This window comes from Bombus fervidus, chromosome 13, assembly GCF_041682495.2.
Source record: "Bombus fervidus isolate BK054 chromosome 13, iyBomFerv1, whole genome shotgun sequence".
NCBI classification, from domain to species: Eukaryota; Metazoa; Arthropoda; class Insecta; order Hymenoptera; family Apidae; genus Bombus; species Bombus fervidus.
This window is the reverse complement of record NC_091529.1, coordinates 11,085,459-11,109,252: the sequence shown is the minus strand read 5'-3', so window position 1 is coordinate 11,109,252 and position 23,794 is coordinate 11,085,459. Positions and strand designations below refer to the sequence as shown.

The 23,794-nt window shown below is 36.9% G+C and overlaps 1 protein-coding gene across 2 annotated transcripts in view; it reads right to left on the bottom strand.

Moving 5' to 3' along the window:
- Positions 1-733: 733 nt before the first annotated feature.
- LOC139993683 (uncharacterized) overlaps positions 734-23,794 on the bottom strand; it is a 65,985-nt gene continuing 42,924 nt past the window's right edge. The window contains exons 1-3 of one of the 2 annotated variants that reach the window (XM_072015622.1): positions 21,759-23,208; positions 2,385-3,917; positions 734-1,299 (exon numbers count right to left, since the gene is read on the bottom strand). In XM_072015622.1, the coding sequence (XP_071871723.1) occupies positions 966-1,299; positions 2,385-3,832 (1,782 nt within the window). In that variant the 5' untranslated portion in view covers positions 3,833-3,917; positions 21,759-23,208 and the 3' untranslated portion in view covers positions 734-965. Of the gene's footprint in view, positions 1,300-2,384; positions 3,918-21,758; positions 23,209-23,794 lie in introns of those variants that run through there. The other variant, XM_072015623.1, reaches the window with a different exon arrangement.

The window sequence follows — 23,794 nt, the reverse complement described above, 5'->3', positions numbered from 1 at the left end:
CGTTCGGAATTTTCAAGTTCGCAATTTAATATCCAAATATTTCCAAATACTTGAATTATATAATTTAATAGTACGCGATACATTGCACAAATTGTTAAAAATTCGAATTTCTTTAGTTGATAAAATTCGATGTATCGAATGATATGATTATTAGAAATAAGGTATTTCGCGTTACACGACGAAACGGGTTTCCCTCGGTTCGAATTTCAAGTGCAACCGTAATTAGTTGCCAGTCTTTCAATCGCGTTTGACGATATTCGATTTCGTAAAAAGCGTATCGCACGCGTGACAGCATAATTAATCGAGAACCAAATAATTCGTGGCTATCTCGAAGGACGTTGAGCAAAGAAGTTACGTTTCCAATCTACGATTCCACGAATCGAGTTTACGTTTCGTCCAGTGGCACAAATTGAGAAATCATTAACGCTATCCTTATCCTTATCCTATAGATTATTCTAATCGTCGCCGTACGTTCTGTCCGATTTACACAGCCTTTTCTTCCTCGAACGTGTCGGTGAATCGCGACGCTTCGTTGTCGTAACCACCGATTCTTTCTTTTTTTTTTTTTTCTTACGGCACATCGAGTTTTTGTCGAATCGCGAAGAATCGATAAATTATTAACGAAATAATTTGTTCAAAGTATTTGTAAAAACACGGAACTAGAATATGGTACTTGTTGATATTTCACGCATCGATATATTCTGTTCGTCGAGGCATCGTCGTACTTAGTTTTATAGAAAAAATTTGTATAGTTAAACATCGGAATCGATAAAAATTCTTTGTTGATCGAAGCAAACGCGTTCCTAGCGACCATTCGAGTAGCAAACTTTTCGCACGTTGGACCGTTTTAAAGGAAATCGATAGAAGGAGAAACGAGACGAACGGAGGAAACGACTCTAAAACTTCGGTTTCGAGCTTCGTCGTCGATAGCGCACGAAATAGAAAGTCAGGAAGCCTGATTCTCGCTAGCTCGGTCCAAAGAAACCAAGAGTTTCCAACGTCCTGGTGACTCTTTCGATCAATTGGTCCTTGTATCGCCATATCGTGGTGTCTAACACGCTGTTCTCACGATATTGGACGCAAGTCTTCTTCAACGATTTCACGCAATCCGCTCTGTAATGCTGAAGTTGAGCATCCTCGGTCTCTATGGGGTAACTGGTGCAACCGGCGCCCAAACAGGCCAAAGGGAAGTGATTGTGCAAGGTCACCACCCTCTCCGGATTGTGGAAGCACTTGATGTACTGATTAGGTTTCGTAAAGTTTTGCGAACGATAGACGTGCTGCAACATATGCATGTACCTGCGAACATATGAGAAATTTTGACCAAAGAATTAATTTAACGGAGACGTTGCATCGCTCGCTTCTCAAATTTTTGTACATTTAAATTTCCAAATACTCGAATTTCCATATTTTTAGATTTTCTAATATTCCGATTCATACATCTTCAAATTTTCGAGTTTTCAAACGTTTGAATCGTTTGATTCTCGAACTTTGGAATTCTCGAATTTTGAAAAATAGTAAATTTTCAAACTTTTGGTCTCTTAAAATTTCAAATCTATCGATCGTTTGATTTCTTAAACTCTTCGATCTTTGACCTTTTAACTCGTTAAATTTTTTAATTTGCAACTCGTTGAACCGTAAAACTTTCAAATTTTTCATTATCGATCTCTAACAGTTCGCTGTTTAAAGATCTACGGATTAAGCGGAAGGAAATTCGTGAAACGTATATTAGATCATTTACGGTTTCGTTACGTTTCGCTTGGCTTTGCTTCTTTTCGGTTCAGAATTGGCTGACAGCGTTCGAGCGGTTGCTACATCGTAGTCGATACTATAGTTATTTTATTAAAGAGGGGTCCCGATACTTAGTTGGTTACGTTAAAATTTGCCAATACCTTTAATGACACAGAAGAAATTGTAAAAGTATCTTGGGTGCAATTTATTCGGCTTTCGAAACTAAACGATCGTTTACCCAACGCGAAGAATACCGTTATTATCGATACGTTACCATCTGATATTACGTTCAACCTAAATTTCACAATTTTACATAATTTCCAGTAAGGCTAAGATCTCGCATGTAATTACGACGATCGATATAATCATCGAGAGATTTACTTCCTTTATATTCTGATCAAAATATTTTCCATGATAGCTATCTTCTCAATGAAGATCGAATTTCCATCGACTTTCTTCTTAATTAACGAATCGTCGCTCTTTCTTTTATTCAACGGATTACTCGAGTCACACTATCATAAAACATCGATAGGAAAGAAAAAGTTCTATTTTGTTGAATATAATAAAAAAAAAAAAAAACATAGGAAAATAAGTTATATAATGTGCATAATATAGAATATAGAACATAGAATATTGACTATAATGGTACTCACTTTGGCATGCCCTTAAAGTACCCATGCGAGTGCAACAAATCGTCGAGGAAATACACGTTCCTCACGTTATACGAAGCCCTAGTCTCGTTTCTAATCTTTAACGCTTTCTGTAGCACCCTCTTCATCAAATCCTGCCACGTGGCGTCTTTCACTGGCATGATCACTTCGTCCACATCCAATAAAGCAATATATTCATACTCGTACATATGCTTGTACAAACAGTCGTTATAGGGAATCAGTTCGTTCTGTCTCTTGTGATTGGTCTTCTTTGTCAGATACATGTGTTGAAAAGCAGGAACGTTAGGTTGTCCGCCAGGTAACGTCAGCGGGGTCACATGGACCATTCCTAATTTCTGATAATGATCTAGAATCTTTGTCACGTTAGGATGAACCTGGAGCTGATAGAAGAAGATCTTGTCCGCGCCTAACAGGCTAATTAACTCGATCCATTCGACCAGCCTGACGGACAAATCCTCGTGAAGGAAATCTAGACCCTTCACACAGACAGCAAAATCTTTTTTACGTTCTGGCTTATTGTATATGACTCTAAGATTATTGCTGGGAGTGTCGCAGTTCTTTTCTACCATAGAAACAGAAGCCGGAGGTCCCTTTGACCAATGAGACTGAGGAATCTTGCAGGCAATTACGTACGGCTGATAGATTCCCTGTTTGTAGTTACCCCATTTAGGGTACCAGATATATTTATATTCCATGGTCTTGACAATGATAGGATCTCTTTCTCCGTCGTACCAAAATTGACAGTGAGTCTTTACGATAGGCTCGATTCTATCGATCATCCCGACGATCCTAACGGCTGGCCCTATTCTCGACAACTTTCTACAGTCGTAATAAGCACCAAACAATTGAAACGTGCCGTTACCGGTCCGCATCGTTTGCCAGTAAACGTTATTAAACTCTATATCGTAGATAGAGGGATATTTCAGATTGGAACAGCTATAATTGCCTTTAGTCTTGCTCTGACCAGCAGGATATTTGCTGTTCTTGTTCCAGTAAGCTAAAGGCAGACTAGGTATCCTCTGTTCTATTTCCTCGATCAGCTCTTCCTCTGTTTTCGCCGGTCTTTTATCCAACAATGGCTCCAACTCCGAAGGATTTTTCGTTGGATTGTTGGATATGGTGGTCAAGGTGGTTAAGAGGCTGGAACCACCGGAATTTGAAAAACTGGAGTCTGCCGAGGATCTTTGCAAGAGATATCTGGAGAGACCAAGACTGGAAGAGCCGCGGTTCTTCATTATCTCGCGTCGACGATAGATGTCGTCGAGGAGAAGGTCGTTGGCGGACTCTTCGGCCGTTGGTGTCTCTCTGAGGCTGTTCTCCGCATGACGGAATTGCACCGCTGCGATCATCACCAGGCCCCAGACGAACACGAACAACAGAGCGCGTCTGACGCACCTGGACCCTACGCCGCCACAGTTCTGCCACTTCATGCTGATCGACTAGCTGCGTATCGATTGGGACACGCTGGCTCTGTGGCCCCGGCTCCACTCGCGCGGACGTCCGATCGTGTTGCGTCTGAAATCAAATTCGACAATGATTATTCAGAGAATGTATTTTCTTACCTATAAAATACTATAACAATTGTACTAATTATTATAATAATACAATAACATAAAACAAAACTCTCTTTCTCCTCGCTATCTCTCTATCTCTCTAATCTATTTATTTCGATGAAATTTTAGTTTCTACTTTATTAATTTGAACCTGAATTTCTACTATGCATCCTACATTCTTAGTACGGAGGAAAGATCGTAGACAGTGCAGAGAATCGGTGAATTCTTATTATACGAACTAGTATAAGCTATTTGTCCCCCGACAAATTCCTAGAAGCGGAATTCTACCGAGCAAATTTACTTCTCTATAATTGTTTCGTGTCTTATTAGGATGATTATTAGGTTCCTTTTAAACTGATTATTTCTAATATGCTAAAAAGACCGTCTTGGCGGTAATATCGTTTGCTACGTATAATAAACGAGATAAATTAGTATTGGAGTATTTGAATAAATTATTCGCCGAAAGATGTATCGATTTCCAACGATCTTAGACGTTTTCACGTCTTTGTAGGAATCGTTAGATCGTTCGGTCCCAATATCTAAATCATATTTATCGAAAAAGGAAGGAACGTACAGACTTGATATTCAAAAGCGCAAAACTTTCTTACCACGAATATTAACTCTAGTGACAATGATTCCGTTGGTTTATTCAAACTATTTTGCAACCTACTATCTTTGCAAAGTGAAACTTAAATATACAGAATGTTCCAAGGGATACGAAGATCGAGAGTACAGAAAGCATAATAGTATCTCCTGGGACGAGTCGCGTCGGTTCGCCTAACGTTTGGGAGGAAGTCGATAATAACCGGAAGCGTTTTCCCGACGGTTGACGCAACCGGCGAAACTGGAGGATCGTAATCAAACTCTTCCTCCTTATAAGTCGAGTTGCAAGAAAGAAACAAAAAGAGATTATCCTACGGTTGTTTTTACTCGTCGATAATCCGAGGCTATGATCTTCGACATAATTGCTCTTCCATCGAGGAAAATCTTTTCCTGTGTACCATTAAGCTTGGATTATTACCCGCGATCGCTCATCCAGAACAGTATTACCATGAACTAAATGACTTGGAGGTTAGAGTTAGAGGTCTTCGTTGAATTCCACGTTATTACGATCCCGCTCTTGTGAAATTATCCTTGAAACGAAATCTTGCATTCTAAATTCTATGGGCGTTGCACTAAATCTAAAATATATTTCCATTTGAAATTTCTGACCATTTTCTTTTCGAATTGAAACCATGAATTTTAAAACATCGCAAATCTACCAACGATACTTTGAAAAAATCAGTTCTTTCGATTTGCGTATCTTGTTTAATTCGTCGTTAATATACCGCGGATTTTCACGCAATTAGATGCACACGCGTGGAAAATTAAAAGGTACGAGACCCTGCTCAACGCGCATGTAAAAATACATAAAATATCTAAAGAACGATATTTAACAATTGAAACAAATATCTGCCTAAGACGTGCTTTTTTAACTGCGTTTATAGAAATATGAATTTGCGCGAAACCGTAAACTCGGGCTGTTTCGTAGTTTGTTAACTTCGATTATTCGTCAAATTTATTCGTTTAAAATATAAAAGATGTTACTTGTTATATTTTCTCCTTGTGATCGTGAAACAGCGTACACATAGAACTGCGCGCGATTACGATTCTGGTTTTCGAAATTATCCTTGACCTTTTCGCGCTTGGAATGGTAATAATTTCCAATTTGATCGTTTTTCAATTTCAGCGGTGTATATGGAAAGTGAAAAAGAAGACAAACGGTACGATGGAAAGCTTATGTGGAACGAGTCGACCGTGTCAAGGTATCAAGAACGATACTGGACTTATCGCGGTAGCTTTCACGCCTGGCCGAGGAGACAGCTTTTATTCGTCTGTTTATTTATAAACCGGGTGTAAGTGGCGGAGCGTGATACGAATTACGAAAGGTGGTGAATAATCCGCGAGAAATGGAGGGGATGGCTTTCAACTGCTGTCTTAAACCGTGTCAGTTAAATGGTATTTTTGTATATACATTTTCAATTTTATATTTACTCTTAGTTTATTCCTCAAAGTATTACTTACAAAGTATTGCACGTTGAGTTGTAAGTTTTATTTTATCGTAGCAACATCCGTCATAGCAAAAGTAAAACATCTAAATGTAAAAATTTTATAAAATTAAGATAGAAAATGGTTATAGAATTAAGAATTTAGTAATGGACGTTTGGTGCGATGAGCGTTAAATTCCAGAAAATTAGAGACAATTAAGATAATTGCTAAAGATTTAAAAAGACATTAAGATTCGAGATCCAGGCAGAAACGTATGAAATTGAAGACGTTGGACTTATCTGTAGAATCGTACGTTTAATGTGTATCGAATAAAATAAAAGAGCATGACTAATAACCAATGGCTCGTGACTCGAATGTACAGATGGTAAATTATTAACGTTAATAGCTAATAAGTTGCGTAGAGCAGTAGCAACGGCAAATCTTGCAATATTCTCGCAAAGAAAGAAACGATTACATGACCGATTTTACGACCTTGCTAAGTCACGTGGCGACCTTGCCAATAGGAATGAAGCAAAGCTAAGATATACGCATAACGCATAATAGCCTCTAGAATCTAATGAAATGTTAAGTTAATTCATCGACTAACAGCATCGACGAACGCGTTGAATATCCGATCGATTGCGAAATACGGCATTCCATCGTTTTCAATTAACGTCTAATCGAAACTAAAGTTATTATAGAGATTATAATCTTAGAGAAGAGGGTACTTAAATTTATTTTTCCGATTCTTATCAATTTTTATCACGCAAAGGTACTATGCACGGACACTTAAACTTCGATGTTTATTCAATTTTACGAGCCAATTATATTACGAACGCTACTGTAAAAATTTACTGTAATTTCAAAATCACATATATTCGATATTTGAGATTGCCAGCCTCTACTGTTTTAGATATTTCTATGAATCTATTTTAACCAGAAGCTCGAAGATTTAAATGTAAACCGATTATTAAAGGTAAATTTTAATTTGGTCGATTTTACGATTTCGACGTGTCGTAAAAGCTGCGCTATCGACGATAGCATAACCGGTAGCAGATAAAAGTCGATTATGATCGGTTAAGAGACCCTCTCTGCTGGTCGAATCCTTGTTATCCAACGACGCCAGAGCAACAGTGAGACGCGCAGGCTCGGAATACGTGGAACCGGTTATGCTGATGGCAAAGTGTTTTTCACCTTTTGCACCTCCCTCTACCTGGCCATCGCCCAGCCGCTCGCGAACACGCCGATGCTCTTTCGTCTAGCTAGCACGACGCTGTCCAACTTAAGTTCCAGAGCTTAGTCGGTGAACCTCTCTCGCTTTTGTCGGGCGACGTGTTAACAAGCACGTCATCCAAATGAAACTTTTAATTCAGAGGCTCAGGAAGTACAAACGTAGTTTTCTCCAGAAACAAAATGAATAAAAAAAAACGACGTATCACGCGTGTACTTGCACAGACTCGCGAAGGTATTCGAGTACGTGTTGCACTTTGCAATCTCATTAACGATATTACGAGACTCTATTATCATGGTCTATTATCGATAGAGTTCAAAACGAATCTGAAAATGTATGCAGGAATTATTTCACATTTAGCACAAGTATAATATTGCACAGAGATTACAAAAGTATTTAAACAGTCGATTATTCGCTACTTTTCTAAGCCTGAATATTTAATGGGACCATCTTTAACATCTCTTGTATGCTCAAAGTGGATATCCATGTCGTATGCTAGTTACGTACTAAATATATACTTGCAACAAGTATCTTTTGACTTGTTTATAGATTTTGACGATCGTGATAGCAAAGTCTTGTCACGATGTTAATGAAACTTCAAAATATTTCACGTAACATGCGCCGATGTAAATATACAAGTTTTCTATTCAAATACCTCCGTGGGCATCTTACCGACTCAACGGCTAATCGTCATATATTTCTTCGTCTTGCGTATTTCTGGTTTCTTGCAGAGAAAGGAAACGAAAGAGAAAGAGAGATTACGAGGCTCTTGGATTTGATGAGGAAAGTTTGGAGGAATAATTGAAATTTTAACCTTTTATAAATTCTTTCTATATATTCAAATGAGAAGCCAAATTGATCGACTCCATTAAGATAAACTGATTTTTAGGAAGTTAAACGTTAATCATAAACCCTCTCGTATTCAAATGAAGAGGTTCGTATATTTTGTAGAATTAAATTTCATTTTATCTATTTATTAGTATGTCACTATATTTCATTCCTATATCATAAGACTGATCCCCGATGATTTCTTATCCGTTATATGCCACAACTCATTGATAATCTATTATAATTTATTGTAGCTTGAGATTCGTTTAATATATTGTAATTTATAGCAAGTAATCTGATAAATATAGTTTTTCTTTAATAAATAAGATACATTCGAGTTATCAAAGATTTACTGGTTAATAGGTAAGTTCCTTTTTAGAGTAACTTTCTGAAGGGTTACTTGCGAGGAGGGTTGATGCGTAGAGAGATTAAAAGTTGAGGAAAGTTTTAGAGTGGATGAAGTTTAGTGCTTTGGCAGGATCATTGTAGGAATTTTAAGGCTCTCCGAGGAAAATATTTTATTTAATATTTCTATTTAACGAGTATGGAAGTCTTTACACGGTTTCCGCGTCTTGGGAGGATTATAGGTATTAAGGTCTAATTTTAATCTTAACAAATATTTTCATTCGCAAGATACGTTTAATCTCTTCGAAAGAAACTTTGGAGTAAAAATAGAAATCTTCCTTTTCGAAAGATCTCCAATATTAAGCTTAACTATAATCTTTCCATTAGAAGGGCATATTTGTGAAAAATGTTGAGTAAAAGTAAAATATTCGGACAAAAGGAGGATTCTAATTTCTTCAGAAATTCAGATTCGAAGTAAAAATCGAGCCTTTCTTATCACGAATCTGAGAGAAAACCTCAGATACCAAAACGTTGCTAACGAAACGGAAACCAAAGTACCACAAAAGTACCAATGTCGTTCTTGGGCCACTGGATTCAGAAAAGTCAGTCGTCTAGGCGTTTCGATGAATGGGATATCGCGTGCAAGGGAAAGTGTCACGCAGATCTCTCAATAAGCGAACTGTCCTTGCAATTTGAAAAAAAAGTTATCTCGAATTCCATCACGAACTAGCTTCGCCACACGATAGAATTCTAACTAAATTCGATTTAAAAAGAAGAAAAATATGTTTGTTTTAAGCGGAAAGAATGATTTTCCGATAATATCAGCGATCGGATGGAATTTCAAACAACAGAGAAAAATTTTGAGACACGCGCTTACGTTGGGCGTATTTTAGAATCGCAGTGATTCGTGAATCAGTGAATTTCGAAACTTATCGCGAAACTTATCGCGAAAGATGATTAACCCTTCTAGCGCTCCCTAAAATAGAAGTGTATGATAATCAGATGTATCTATTTTTATTTCCTTGGATCTCTTATGTTTGTTGAAATTGTCACGAGGAAATTAAATTCGTCGATTATCTGGAAAATTGAAACATGCAGGATTCGATAATACTGATCGTTCATTGTTGCGTTGTAGAGAAATTTTTCCGACGAGTGGAGTGAATTTTTCTGGTGAGTGGATCAAAATAGCTTCTATTGGTTGCGTTATTTTTAAGTTACGTGACGTACGGAAGGATGGAATTTTATTTTTGAAGAACATAGGATTTTAACTTGAAAATCACTCGATAGGAATATCGATTGACTTTAATCTACACGATTAAAATATAACGCGAATATAAGAAATAATATGATTAAAATTATCGAAACAATCTCTTTAACTCGTTTAATTTATATAGAAATTACTATCAGTAATAAATAGTAGCGGCAAGTAGTATTGCTATTAGTATCAATAACTTGTAGTAAACTCTTCCATCCGAATTATTAAAACGTCTATTAATTTTGTCTAACATTTTGTCTGGCTCAAAAACTACTGAAAAATCAAAGAACTACAAGAATATTCGTGGCTGGAAAGCGTCGCTTTGCCGCGTATAGTCAGCGCACGAGGTGAGTAAGTTTGCCAGGCCGAAACGAACTGCAGTCCACTATACTCTGAGAGAAACTGGACCCAGAAGCCGTAAATTCGTCAAGGTTAGGGACTGGGCGTGTCGTGACACAGCTTGGCGATAAGTCAATCTTTATTGGGAACGAAAGATCAGGACCCTATACCATTGTGTAATATCTGGAAGCATGGAACTCTCTCGATAACGAATCGAGAGTAACAAGTCTAGACTTTGAGTGCTGGGCTTAAATTCCCCGATATTAGAATGACCACGGTAACAATTTTGAACCGCGATATAGGGTGTGTTATTAAGAAAGAGATATTTCAAAAGTTCAATGTAAACGTGCGATATCGTATTATAATTTTTACAGAGATACGTGCGTTAAGTTACGATATACGTATAAGTATATATCTGTGTATCTAAAAATATATTTTAATTTTATATATTTAAATGTTATAAAATAAATTTTAATTTTAGTTCACGACTAATGAATTTTTTACGTAGATTACGTAGATTAGGAAAAATGTTCACATTCGAAAATTTCATTATATCCCATGGAAGAACCACACTGTTTAGTACACGAGACACGGCGTTTTTCTATTTCATAGAGGATGTCAAGCGTTTTGGATTTCAACGTAGAGCGTAGATTTTAAAAATTGTAAAAAGTACGAAACGTAGTTATTCCGCTCGACAATCTTTTGAAAATTCCAACATACGATAATTTTTCCGAATGCTTCGAAATAAGATAACTGTAAGATTCGATAATTATAACGTAAGAGAATAATCACGAGATTACAAGGATTTCAATAACGAAATCAATTGCAATCGTCGACCATTCCAGTTCTCCACGTAATCGTATCTCGTAATTATATCTCATTGTTCGACGTATTAAAGTTTCCTTATACTTTCCGTTCGAGTATCGTATGGTTCTATGCAAGAAAAATATATTTTACCGCTCCAACGTAGAATATACCTCAAAAATGAAAAAATTGCAAATTCATCAACTGCGCTATACGATCTTTCAAACATCCCAACATCCGATAATTCCTCTAAATTCTGCAAAACGCGATAACCACGATTCTATAATTATAATGCAAAGAATGTAATAAAAGTTGAAAAGATTTCAAGCAAACCCATTACGACCATCGACCTCTACGTTTCTCTGCGCAAACTACCATTCGCATTCGAAAGTTTCATTATACTCGAGCAAAGAAGCATGCCGTTCGACAGAGCGTTTGAAGACAAAGCGTTTTGCTATACGACATCCAGCTCAACCATATGGAAAGTCGACTGGAGAGAGCGACTGATGCTGTTGCTGTACGTGTCTGCTCCAATTGCGATTTCTCGCTTACGCGTGCTAATTAACCCTAATTGTAGCAGCCTGGGGAGAGAAGCGGGAGAACCAGAGACGATTTCACTCGTCGAGGATCCTTCTCGTCGATCTTCGCGATTCGAGAGTAAGATACCATTGCAATGTATCGTCCACGATCGTAAACAGACACGCATACGTGTATACATACACGTGTCACGCATGCTTGGATTCTTTCAACACCGAAAGTTCCGTGTTTCGGTGCTCGTGTATTACTCCTGGCAAACCGCTGGTTACGTGGAACGACAATTACGGTTATGTCAAACTTGGTTGGTTTGGCTTGTTTGCTATGATGCTTCTAACCACTCGACATCGTAGCGTGTTAAGTAACGAGAGTGCAGAAATAAAAGCCGATTATCAGACTGCCAATTTTTATGCATTTTTATACTTTTAGAGGCATAACGAGATGGATGGAATTTAAATAGAAATTCGTTTCGTCTATTGTTTCTATCGTATTCGCTTATTGTATCGAGACTTATGCCTATTACGATATTTTTGTGTACGTACGCGCTCCATACGTTCTCTTTCTATCTTTATTCTTAATTTAATTTTATCTATATTCATCTGTATCTTAATTTGTTCGTTCCTTAAAGCCATATCGTATTTCGCTATCCGTCTTTGTATATCTATATCGTAATTTACTGCACGTATTATTATATATCTTCTATGCGTTGGTCTTTGGATTTCACTTACCAAATATCGAAAGATTTCTGATATTCTGCGTGTGTTTGCATCGCGTACGTTTATGCCGAATTTTGCAGATACAAAAATGCTTGCGATTCAGAAAAATATGACTTCTTATATAAAATTTTGCTATTTAGTGGTTACGAAATGACGATTTACTTTTGGAAAATATGAGTACAAGTATTAATAGGCACCTATTGGTGTCGCCTTTTATTCGCTTTGTAGCATGAAACGATTTTATATAACGATATTATCTATCATAAAATGACAGCTTCTTTCATTTATGCCAGAAAATAGCAAATTGATAGTTTATGGGTTCTAATTAATGTACTCTAACGAGTAATTTAAAACTAAGTATCTATTTCAAAATATTATTTCGTAATATTCCTCTCAGGATCTTTAGCTTTTAGCAGTTCTCTCGAAGAAAATACACGTTCTCCCTGAGAACTAAATTCTCAATAGTTTTTCTTTTACTTATCACAATTATTAATTGCATAGTATAAAATTAAGTTCTATAGGTTCTAAAGTCCCAGAGACCTATTATTTATTCTTCGATAATCCGCGTAACAAACGATATCGACTGTGTTTGAACCTTATTCGTGCATTGACGATGAATTAGGTCAATCGTTGATCGATGGAAGATCATTAAATATGAAAGAAGGAACGTATTGGATGATACTCGTTTCTGTGTCATGGAATTGGTATTTTAATGATAATTTAATCATTTGTAAAACAAAGTGTCTGCTATGGAAATAGCTATCAGCCAATGTCCTTCGATTGCTCATAGCAATTTTTTTTTTTTTTTTTGTCTTTAAAGTTGTTAATCTCCAGTGCGACTCTATTAATGAGACGCACTACCATTATCTCTATTTAAGATCATCTTCGTACGCGGTGAAAGGCTCACCCCACTAAGATAGCATCGAGCAAGTCATCGTTTGCAAAATCGAAACGTAACTTCAATCATGCGAACCATATTCATTAAACAAAATTCTCTAAGAAACCAACGGCTCAAAAAGAGCGATCTAAATTATCATTGATCGATCAACGAACGATGAAATCCTACTTGATACATTGGAAATAAATCATGCGTAATTAAGTAATCTGTAATTAACGAAGGTAAAACTATTACCCTTGCATAGATCCCATCTCGTGTTGGTGGCAAAGGACGCGCGTACCTCGTACCTTTAACAAAGAGCTTGAAAAAAATTCCTACGAGTGATCTTTGAGATCTTTCCAAGAAAAATCTCCGACTCGGGTAGAACATCACGCGGAAACGCTTTGCCGTCTCATATATGCTCGAAGTGAACGAGGAATTTCTTAACAAGGATCTAGCCACCGAGAACCTGGATCGTAGACATCAAATTGCAGACCTAGAATTAGTAACATGCATACCTGAAAATCTAACCCACCAGTCTGCGACATCTTCAATAGTTAAATTATCGTCAAACACATCCCTTTAAATCGTGCTAAATAAAATTACTCTCGCAACAAGAACCAGACTAAAGGAACTTTAATCTCTGTGATAAAAATCAAGATTCAAGCGTTGTCTCCCCTCTGGAAGATATATCGTTGTTTAACAAAATTTAACTAGTAAATCTCCCTCTCTCTCTCTTTCTCTGCGTTTATCGCATCATCGTCGCTAATAATCAGAAAGGTGCGGTTGATGCGACGTTGAAACTTGTACAAAGAAAAAAGATTATAATTTTTATAAAGTCGATTTCGACTTCGATATACCATAATCGATCAAAATTTTTATAGAACGAATCTGGATCGCAGCAAATAAATTACAACCATCGACGCGATTTCCTACATTGAAACGCTTGTAGTAGATAGAGTAGAGGTTGAAAGAGGCAAGCGGTCGAGAGTAAAAGGATCGCACCCACGCAGCGATTCGTAGCAATATTTATAGGGCGATGGAGTTAAGCGACCGGGTTAAGCGCGATGAGACGTTTTAGTTAAACGAGCTGCCTGCAGCGAATCGACCGACTTTGTCTGCGATTATATTGCCATCTCGATACCTGCAAGATACCTCGTTAGCTAAGCAAGATTAAATTGAAGAGAAAAAATTATAATTACGCTTTGTAAGCGCATCAACGCGTAAAGCTTGTTAAACAATGAAAAATTGTTCTCTCGCTGTAACGTTTTTTCTAACTCGATAAAATAACTTCTATTACCAGACTGCGAATATTTATGCATTGTTGAAAAATCTACAGGCTGCATACGATTTCGAGATTAATTTCGCACAAATTATAATTTGTCGATCGATCCATGGCCATTCAGAGTGCATTTTTGCAGATGCGTTAGATTAATTTGTTAGGCAATTTTTACGTATTAGTCAAAACGTTATATAGAATCGTACTTTTCTTGTTTTCATTCTTTGTCATTAGATCGTAGATATTAGATAGATAGTGGCATTTCTAGAAAATTCAGCAACGCAAAAATGTACAAAATACAAGTGGTACGCAAAAATATACGAGATGTATAGAGTTAAATATTCATTCTGACAAGATGAAGTAAGTTCCTATTTAGTTTTCATTCATTTGTTACGTTGATAAAAAGATGAATTGCACAAACATTCGTAGTGTATTTACTTTCTCATTAAATGTACTTTCTCATTCGTATCTATGCATTATAGTTTTAGTAATTAAGAAATAGACTTATGGCATTTCTTAGGGCGTTAAAAAATTCTTTAAATCTTCCGCAAAGAGTTTCAAAATATTCGAACGCTATTCAAATTTTTCCCGCAAACGTTCTAATATTTATGGACCGGAGTGTACGTGTTAGAAGCTTCGCTTTTGCTCGCCAAAGGGATAGAATATAAAGCTCGTTTGGTATTCGTCTCGTTGCGTCGACTCAATCATTGATGACAGTCAGACCACGTATCGTTAATAATCGAGCGTTTGTGGACGCACGGCTAACTCGCGCGAAACGCTCGGAACGGACCATCAGCTTGCACGATACGCTCGCGTAACACGCGTGTATCGCGCAATTAGGACAGTCACACGCGAATACTTAAACGACACACGGCCGAGTCGAAAACCAGGCCGTTGTTCCCTTCCATGCACAGGAAGCAAAACGCGTCGCGTTAAATCGACGTCCGCCAACGCGCCATCGTCTGCTCTTGGGGGATAATCGAACGTTCCACAGACTTTAGACGAATCTCCTCATTTTCTTACTTCAACGTCATCGTATCGTTTACGACGATTTGCTCGAGAAGCTCTCAATCTAGGGGATCATAGGGGACTACGTTATTTTGCGTCAATGTGATCGTATTAGCTCCTCGTTATTTCACTTCAACGCGACTGTATCGTTTATGGCAATTCGTTCAAAAGTTTTCAATTTATCTGATTATAGAGGACAACGTTGTTTCGCTTCAACGTGATCGTATTATTTACAATGGAGAAAATCGGAAACGTAACGGTATTTTTCTTAAATATAATTATATCGCTTCCTTGTTATCTTACTTCGATTACGTGATTATCTATCTACGATGATTCGATCAAACACTTCTCAATCGAGGAAATTACAATGGACAACTTATCGTATTTGTCTTATGACTCTCACCAAATTATTAGTTTTTACAAAATTTTAGATTCTTATCGATCAAAAAAAAAAAAAAAAAAAAATATCGACAACCATCTAGTCGTGTTTCGTCGATGGTAGACAACGTTGCGAAATGGTAGTCAGAAAGATTGCGCGGTATTTTGCTTACACATTATATTATAATACCATTCAGATGATATCTGTCTTACGTCATCACTTTAAAATGCTGTTTTTATAATATCTATCAAGTATCTCGCAGTGTACCGACAAGGATCCTCGTGTTGGTTAAAGTCTTCGTTAATTATTCTAGGTTTCTCGATTTTTAAGCTTTTGGCGGTGTAATTTGACAGACGAATATAGTAGATACTATAAATTTCACGTGTTAAATATTACCATACGCGAGGCAATTATTAATATTTGTGACGATCGCAGAGAAAAATAACACGATAAATACGTCTTTGTACGTTTTTTCGTTTTAACATCAATTTTTCATGGTTGCGACTAAAAAGAAATATTTTATTATGAAACAGAGAGAAGGTCTCTCAGGCTGAGAAAAATAGTTAAAGTTTTGTAAAAGCCAAAGGTAAAACTTTTAGGGAAGAAGAATATTTTAATAGCTTTCGATATTTTGATATTGAAACAAACAATATTTTTAAAATTATGAAGAGGATGAGAAAGGTTTACGTAACTGCGCAGCATAGTTGCAAACACGGATAGAGTTACAAGTTTATATAACTCCAAAAAAGAAAAAAGAAAAATGGACAAGTTTGATAACCTGGGGTTAATAAAACCTGGCATAAGAAAATACTAAAAAAAGAAAAAAAAAAGTAGAAAATGGAACTTGTTTTTCCCTATAGATTCCACTTACTTGTTACTAAATGTCGTTTCTTTATTTCCTACAAAAAGTCGAAAACACGCGTGTTCCGTATCCAGCGCGAAAAATTTTGGAAATCTCGAGAATAGAGAGATAATTATCTTTAAAATCGTTGGTTCTCTTTTAATCGTTGTCGTTTAATCGCGCTGTCATTGATCAAAATCATATTGCGTGGATTAAACTTCGTTCACTTTGATTACAAATCATTTAGCTCGTTGGAACGAGAGGAAAGAACGAAGGGTGAAGAAATAATAGAAAGACCTCGGCCAGTTGTTCCAGTTCGTTTTCTTTTCTACCCATTTCGAAATTTCTCAGGATATCTGATTGTAATGCTTAGCCTTTTGGAATGACGCACGGTGAACATGCTCAGTTGATTTTCAGATTATGTTAATTACGGTTAACGTTCAATCGAGTAAGGTTGAAAGCTACTATTTACCCGAGGTAAATGGAAGATGAGAGACTGTTGATTCGTTGCAGTTTTGCATATTAGGTTGGCAAATATGTATTTGTCTGTATTTGGAGAACGAAACTGCAGTTTGTCTTCGTTCGTGGTATTTTAAAAAACAGTACGATAATCGAAGTGTGATTAACTAAAGCGTGAATGATCGTTTAGTGGAAACCAATGATAGATTATTCGATTAGAAGAATAAAATAAAAGTTGTCCGTCTAAATTTGCCATTAGAAAAGTGATATTGCGACTTCTTTTTATTGAAGATATTTTACGCGAGAGTATAACGTTTGATTTAAAATTTATGCATTAAATAGTTACATACAGGGTATGTACGAATAGCATGTACAAAGGGATTATGGGTGGTTCCTTGTAAAAAAAATAAGAGGAAAATGTAGAATAAAATTTCCGTTTGAGGTTTCATTTTCAAAAAAATAGAATCTGAACGTGCTTAGTTAAGCAATTCGCTTAGTACGCGCGTATGATGGATTTTCAAATTTATTTTTCTCAGAAACAGAGCGTCTTGCGGAATAATTCTATTCTACGTTTTCGATTTATTTCCACGCGTAGAATAACTTCATGTCGATTATCCATTGCCGTTTCTAAGTTAACCGCGTTCGAGTATTCCTGATAAATTTTCAAACTCGATTCTCTCGAGAACGAAACGTCGTATGAAAAAACGTTGTTCTATATCTTTTCATAAAGAACCGCTTCGTTCGCCTGCCTTCATAGAAATGAACATAAATAGAACAAGAATAAAATGAAAGATACAACATAAAACGAATAAGGCGAATAAAACAGAAACGCGTAACATAAAATCCAACTTCAAAAGCGTTTCTTCCTTTCTAACCACGTTGCAACCTCAAAGAGATAAGAAAAATATCCAAGCTTCCTCTTTGACACGTTGTACTCGTCGTTTACTTTGCTTTTTCCTCGACTTCCTCTCGCGGGGGAACTGAAAAACACAGCCGCCGGATGTTCTAACGAAGAAATAACAGCACGAACGATCATGGCCACGAAATTAATCGACGAGAAATGCTACTTCGAGATTACACGGATCCACGGTAAATCATCTCTCCTTAATCGTTTCCTTCCTTCTTATCTACTTCTTCCTTTCTTATCTAAGAATAAGCAAATAAAAAATGGACCAACATTCTTTCATACGATGCTTTGTTTCTGACAAAATGAAATATGAAAATTTAACAAGTACGCGTGTACCAACCGGTCCAATTCTTAAGTAAACGTATTGAAATGTTCTTAAAACGAAGCTTTAAACGGGACAGTTTTGTTCCAAATCTTTTATTTATTTTCGCGTGTACAATAACATTCTGTTGGTTGTTTACCCGTATCCAGCTGATATTTTCGATCTATTTTATCGGTGATGGAGTCATCTTGTTTATTTTATCGTGATTCGATATCACGATCAATTACGAATTATTATCATACTTCTATAATAAATTACGCAACAAATATAATGGTGTAGCTGCTACTAAAATGTAATCTATAGGCACTTTGTGGCCTGACTCATTAACAAATAATGAACGAATATTATAAATATACATAGAGAAGCAGGAAAATGTTGAAACCTGCGTTAAAGACGTGGATTGAATAGCAAGACGAAAAAGATTTCAAATCAGAGCACAACAGGAAACGTAATAAGCCTGATTATGGTCGAGTATAGTTTTACTATCAAGATTAAAGCAAGTTAATTAATGATGTAGGGGCGTGATGAGAAGCATGAAATTGTTGAATGATATTAAATCACTTTACATACATATATACCTTTATAGCTACTATATAATGATATGTATCTAAGGTGTAGAAATTCTTTTATTTTCGTAGCGAGGTTTTCGAACGTTGGTTCCAGGGATTTTCATCGGAAATTGTTAAAATTTAACGCTTGAATTGATTAAAAACTTACGCAAATGCACATGTGCCGATGGATAGAAGAATATGGGAAGATAAGCAGTACAAAGTATGTGATTTTAAGAAATTCGATTGCGACAGGTAACAGCGATAAATAAGTATGGTAAGACCTCCAATTGGTTCCGTTAACGCGATAAGAAATTCTGTCACAAAAATCTTTAGCAACCGTATAAACGAGCAAATATTTTAAAAACTTTTCCTCTATTCGCTCACTATTCGTAGAAATTGATCTAAATCTCGGAGGACTAGGTAATTAGTTGGTAAATTTTATTGCTATAGAACAGAGATTCATTTTTCTCGCAAAGTAATTTCAGATAATAGTACTATCTTATTTATTAACTATTTTTTACCAATAAAAATATATTTCACTAACTTTCGTATATCAATTATATCAATTAATTTAGACAGTCGAGATTCGATATTACGATGAATATTTTGCTAAAAGATATTAAATCATATCGAACAGAAATTAAAGATATCAAAGTATTTTCTCGTTTTTCTATCGCGTTAAGACAAAATAGCGTGGATGCAACTTTCGCTTAAATCGAGACATTGTTGCCGGATAGCGCAAAAATATTTTATCTGTGTATACATTAAACATTTACATTGCAATATCCGCGTTAAAACTGGAGATGTAACAACAGTTTGTATCTGGAACGTGCGTGAAATCGATGCCTGGTTGCTAAATACTAAAAGTCGATTTTTCTCAAAACTATCATACGACTTACGTCCTCTCGAAAAAGGCGAACGTCGATAACGATCATCGTCAAATTTTCGATTATAAGAACGAAATCGGACGCGAAATTAAAGAAAAAATCGAAACGAATTCTCCGATTGCGAGTCAAGTTTTAGATCGATAAGGGGTTTCAGCGATTTCGTAAAAAGTCGTCGGTCCGGTCGTTCAGGCGTATATAGACGATCCAGAAGCGGATCTATACAGAATCTATAGAGGCTCGATCGAGGTCACGATCACTTTAACGGTAGTTTTCTGGGGGACAATTGCTTTTAACCGTGAAACCGTCCGTATCGAAAAGCTTGCACCACGCGATATCGCGTTATAATTACGTAAGTCCGATGCAATTCCGTCTTCTCGCCAATCGTGCTAACCGTAAGCTTCTGAAAGGCTGGATCGAAACGATCGATTCGATTCTTCTCTATCGTGTTCTCCGATTTCTTTCCTTCTTTCTCTGTTTCTTCCTTTGGTTCACGCACACACCTCTGGCATTTTCTTCGCGAGATATTGAAAGGCGAGGCGTGGCGAATATTTTTGATGAAAAAATGGCGTAAATGTTGAGAAAGTCGGAGAATGGGTGAGATTGGAATTAGAAGAAAATTGGTCGGTTGAAATAAAAATGAAACACGTTAAGAAGATACGAGGCTAAGAGTTTTAACATAAATTTGTACAACTTTTCGATCGTTCTATTTTGAATAAAAGACACTGGATATTTAAAGAACGAAAGATAATTTATGGAATAAAAGGAAACGGAAAAAATAAATGTTTCGCGAACAATATGGAAACGAGTTGAATGTTGGTCTTGAAAAGATCGGTAACACGTTCTAATAAGATCAAAATAACGAGGACTTAAAAGGAATAAAACGATAACCGGCTAAATTATTTCATTTATAACCGAATAGCTAATTATATGAAAAGGAAGTTCGTATTTGAAAACTTTTTAGAAATGTTACTTCGTAAAATATCGAAGATTTAGAGGTTGATTTTAGAACGAAGAATAAATGGATTCTGCGACTGTTGGCAGAAATCGAAAGTACCATTCTATTTTACTAATTCTCTGTACCGGACAATGAATCATAGTGACGTATACGTGATAATTTGCGTATTACCGTAATACAACGACAAGGTTAAGAGGTTCTTAAACGACCAAACAATTCTCCGTTATCCTGCTTGAGTAAACTTCTGAATAAACTGTAACAAGATTTGCATACAATGAGCAAAGATACAATGATCGAATCACAAATCGATTTTCAAATTTTATATTCGATTATCGCTACCTACTTTCACCGAAAAACCGGTCTGACAAATTATTTGCCTGGAGAATTATCGTCTTTCAAGGATAATATTGGCGTTAATCGTTCGTTACGGTTGAAATTTCTTTAATCCTCGAACAACTCTCGATAATAATTTGACAGCTGATCAGGACGAAATTAGGCGGGCATCGATATTAATTTGGGTCAAGTGATGCACGGATGCAAGAACTGTCACGAAATCAACGCGAATTTCAGTCAAGATGGACACGGTTATGGATATGTTTAAATACGAGGCAAAAATTAAAAAGAGGATCGTAGCCACGAGAAACGACACGATCGACACGATCGGAAGAGAGCTAAGAAAAAAGGTCTGGAGTAACTCGTAACCATCTGTCGAAGTTTGGTACTTTACTAGTTCGCTACTTTTTTTAAATGTTATTTCGAAAGAAAATGTTCGAATAACCGGTCGACGCTTTCTTCGAACAATCTGTTTCACGATTTATTATTCTCCTGGTTTTTAAGGTAAGGTGTAAGGTCGACGAGTTATTTAAAATATTTACGTAGAGATCATTATTGGAAATAAATTTCGCCCTGCTCCGTTCCAGATTATTCGTTTCGGTCTTCTTCGTTTGATCAAATAGAAAACATAATATCGATTGGAACATATTGTTTATCATACGGTAGTATTAATGCGTTATAAAATTATTTCAAATAAATTTCGCCCTCTTCCGTTCTAGATTATCAATTTAAAATATTTTTACTCATAAATGGATAACGTAACATTCGTTCGACCGTGTTATCTATAAGATCTGCTGTTCGAAATATTTCCCTAGAAATTATTATTTCAAATAAGCGTCGCACTCTTTCTAAAGAGCTTCGTAAGTAAAGCTTACTTGAAAATTGAAATCGAATATTCGATCGCAACGATATTTATTCTACTCACGAGAGAGAGAGAGACGAGTCATCCAACGCGAGAAACGGTCAAAACCACTTGGAAGTAGCTCCATTCAATCGGCACCGTGGAACTTCACCCGCGGTGCCTCTCATTCCTTCCGTTTCCACGGCGAAGAAGCGCGCGAAGATCATTAACAGGCCGGCATTCCTGCTTCCAAACCTCTCTCTTCGCTTTCCTCTTTTTTCTCCTTTCACAGAAATTCCCCACGAGCAAAGAAACCGAACGATGAAAGAGGAATTACGAGATTGATCGAAGATGAGCACACGATCGAGGAAGGTGGGCGACGTCTTTAACCGGATACAGCACCCAGACGAAACTTTCTTCTCCTCCGATTATCTGTGCCAGGTAGCTGGCCTTCGAGACAACCTCGCCGATTTTTCTTTTTTCCTAACCGTTCCTTCCAATTCTCCTTCGAATTCTTCCAACTTTTTCCCCTCGCCTTCCAATACGTTCTTCCTCCGTTTCGAAACTCTGTGAAATTTCGCCAACTTGTAAAAACGAGGATTTCGGCCGCTGCCCGCGAATCGTCCGCTCGTCTAAAAATTTTCTTCTCGAACGTTTAGTTTCTAATTTTCGTGTGCCAAAAATTGCACAGTTGCAGATTTCTTTGAAGATTCTTTCGAGTTTTCCAAATTCGACGGATTTTTATTTTGCAAGGAAATTTCTAGAGATTTAGGTTCCAAGAATTCTAAATATCGGCACGGTATTACAGCTTCGGAATTTTAGATTCCTTGGTTCGAATTTTATTTTCCGAATAATTCGACCGAAAATTCGATCCAAGTGTCTCTCTTGCTCAAACTTTTCGTTCGATGTTTGTTTCAGCGTAATCCTAGTAAAAATTTCGTTAAACTTTTAAAATGCTAAACTGTCAGGATTTTAGACTCTCGGTGGGATCTTTCAGTTGAACCAGAAACTTGATCAAACTTGGAATAGAATGTAATTGCAGGATCTTAGATTCCTGTATTCGATGCAGAGCTTGAGAACACGAGAATCTTCGTGGTAATCTTCTCTCAAAAACGATTCGTCTTCACCAAAAAGAATCAACGAAATTCCGCACAGTCGATCGCGCTATAGAAATTCACTTTCTTCGAAAAACTTCAATCGATTCTACGAACAAAATAAATAATTTCTGCCTGCCCCGCCCCAAAAGAACTTCGAATCAATTCTCCGGAAAGCACGAATAAATACAACAAGATGTGAAACAACTGGAAATAAACCTGTTGCACAGTTTTTCGATGCTCCAAACTGTTTAGTCGAACACGATCAACACTCGAGACCTTGATACAACCAATAAAGAATAAAAATAGCTTGACCAGCGTTAATCGCAGGGTTGACGACGAGGGATGTTTAACGACACTGTGGCTGACGAGAAATTAGGAACGAAGCGGAGACACGCGTTTCACGATGGAAGTGCCGCGACTAACTGCCGACAGACGCCGGACGAAGACTTTGAATAGGGGCCGTTGGAGGGTCGTCGCGCGGGAACAGCGGGGAAACGAAAAGAGGGAGGGAACGATCGGTCGACTTACGTGGCTACGGGGTGGGAGATGCCTGCGGGACCCCATGGACATTGGCAACAGATGGGAACATACCCGCAGGGAACATACGTCATATAGGGTGAGTCATTTTGACTCGGTGCAGTATAGATAGAGTTTCGGATAGACTAACGCAGCAATCGTCCGATTTTTTTCGTCTTATGGCACATCGGATATCGTAATTCTCGCGAGACAAATTTTCAAACTTACGATATGACGACTGATAGGTTTGATCGAAAGACTTTCATAACGGATAAGAGTTACGAGAAATTACAAATTATTATTAGCGATTATTATCGATAATCCGAATTTTATTCTGGTCGCCGATAAGCATATCGAGTGCAAAAAACGTGTATAACGATTGACGATAGTCCGATACAAGCAGAAAAAATATTGTCGCCGATGTCGTAACCAAACAAATTTTTCGTTATCGATAATGAGTATCGGTAGTCAAAATGAAATTCCAGTGGTCGATAGTGGTTACTGGTA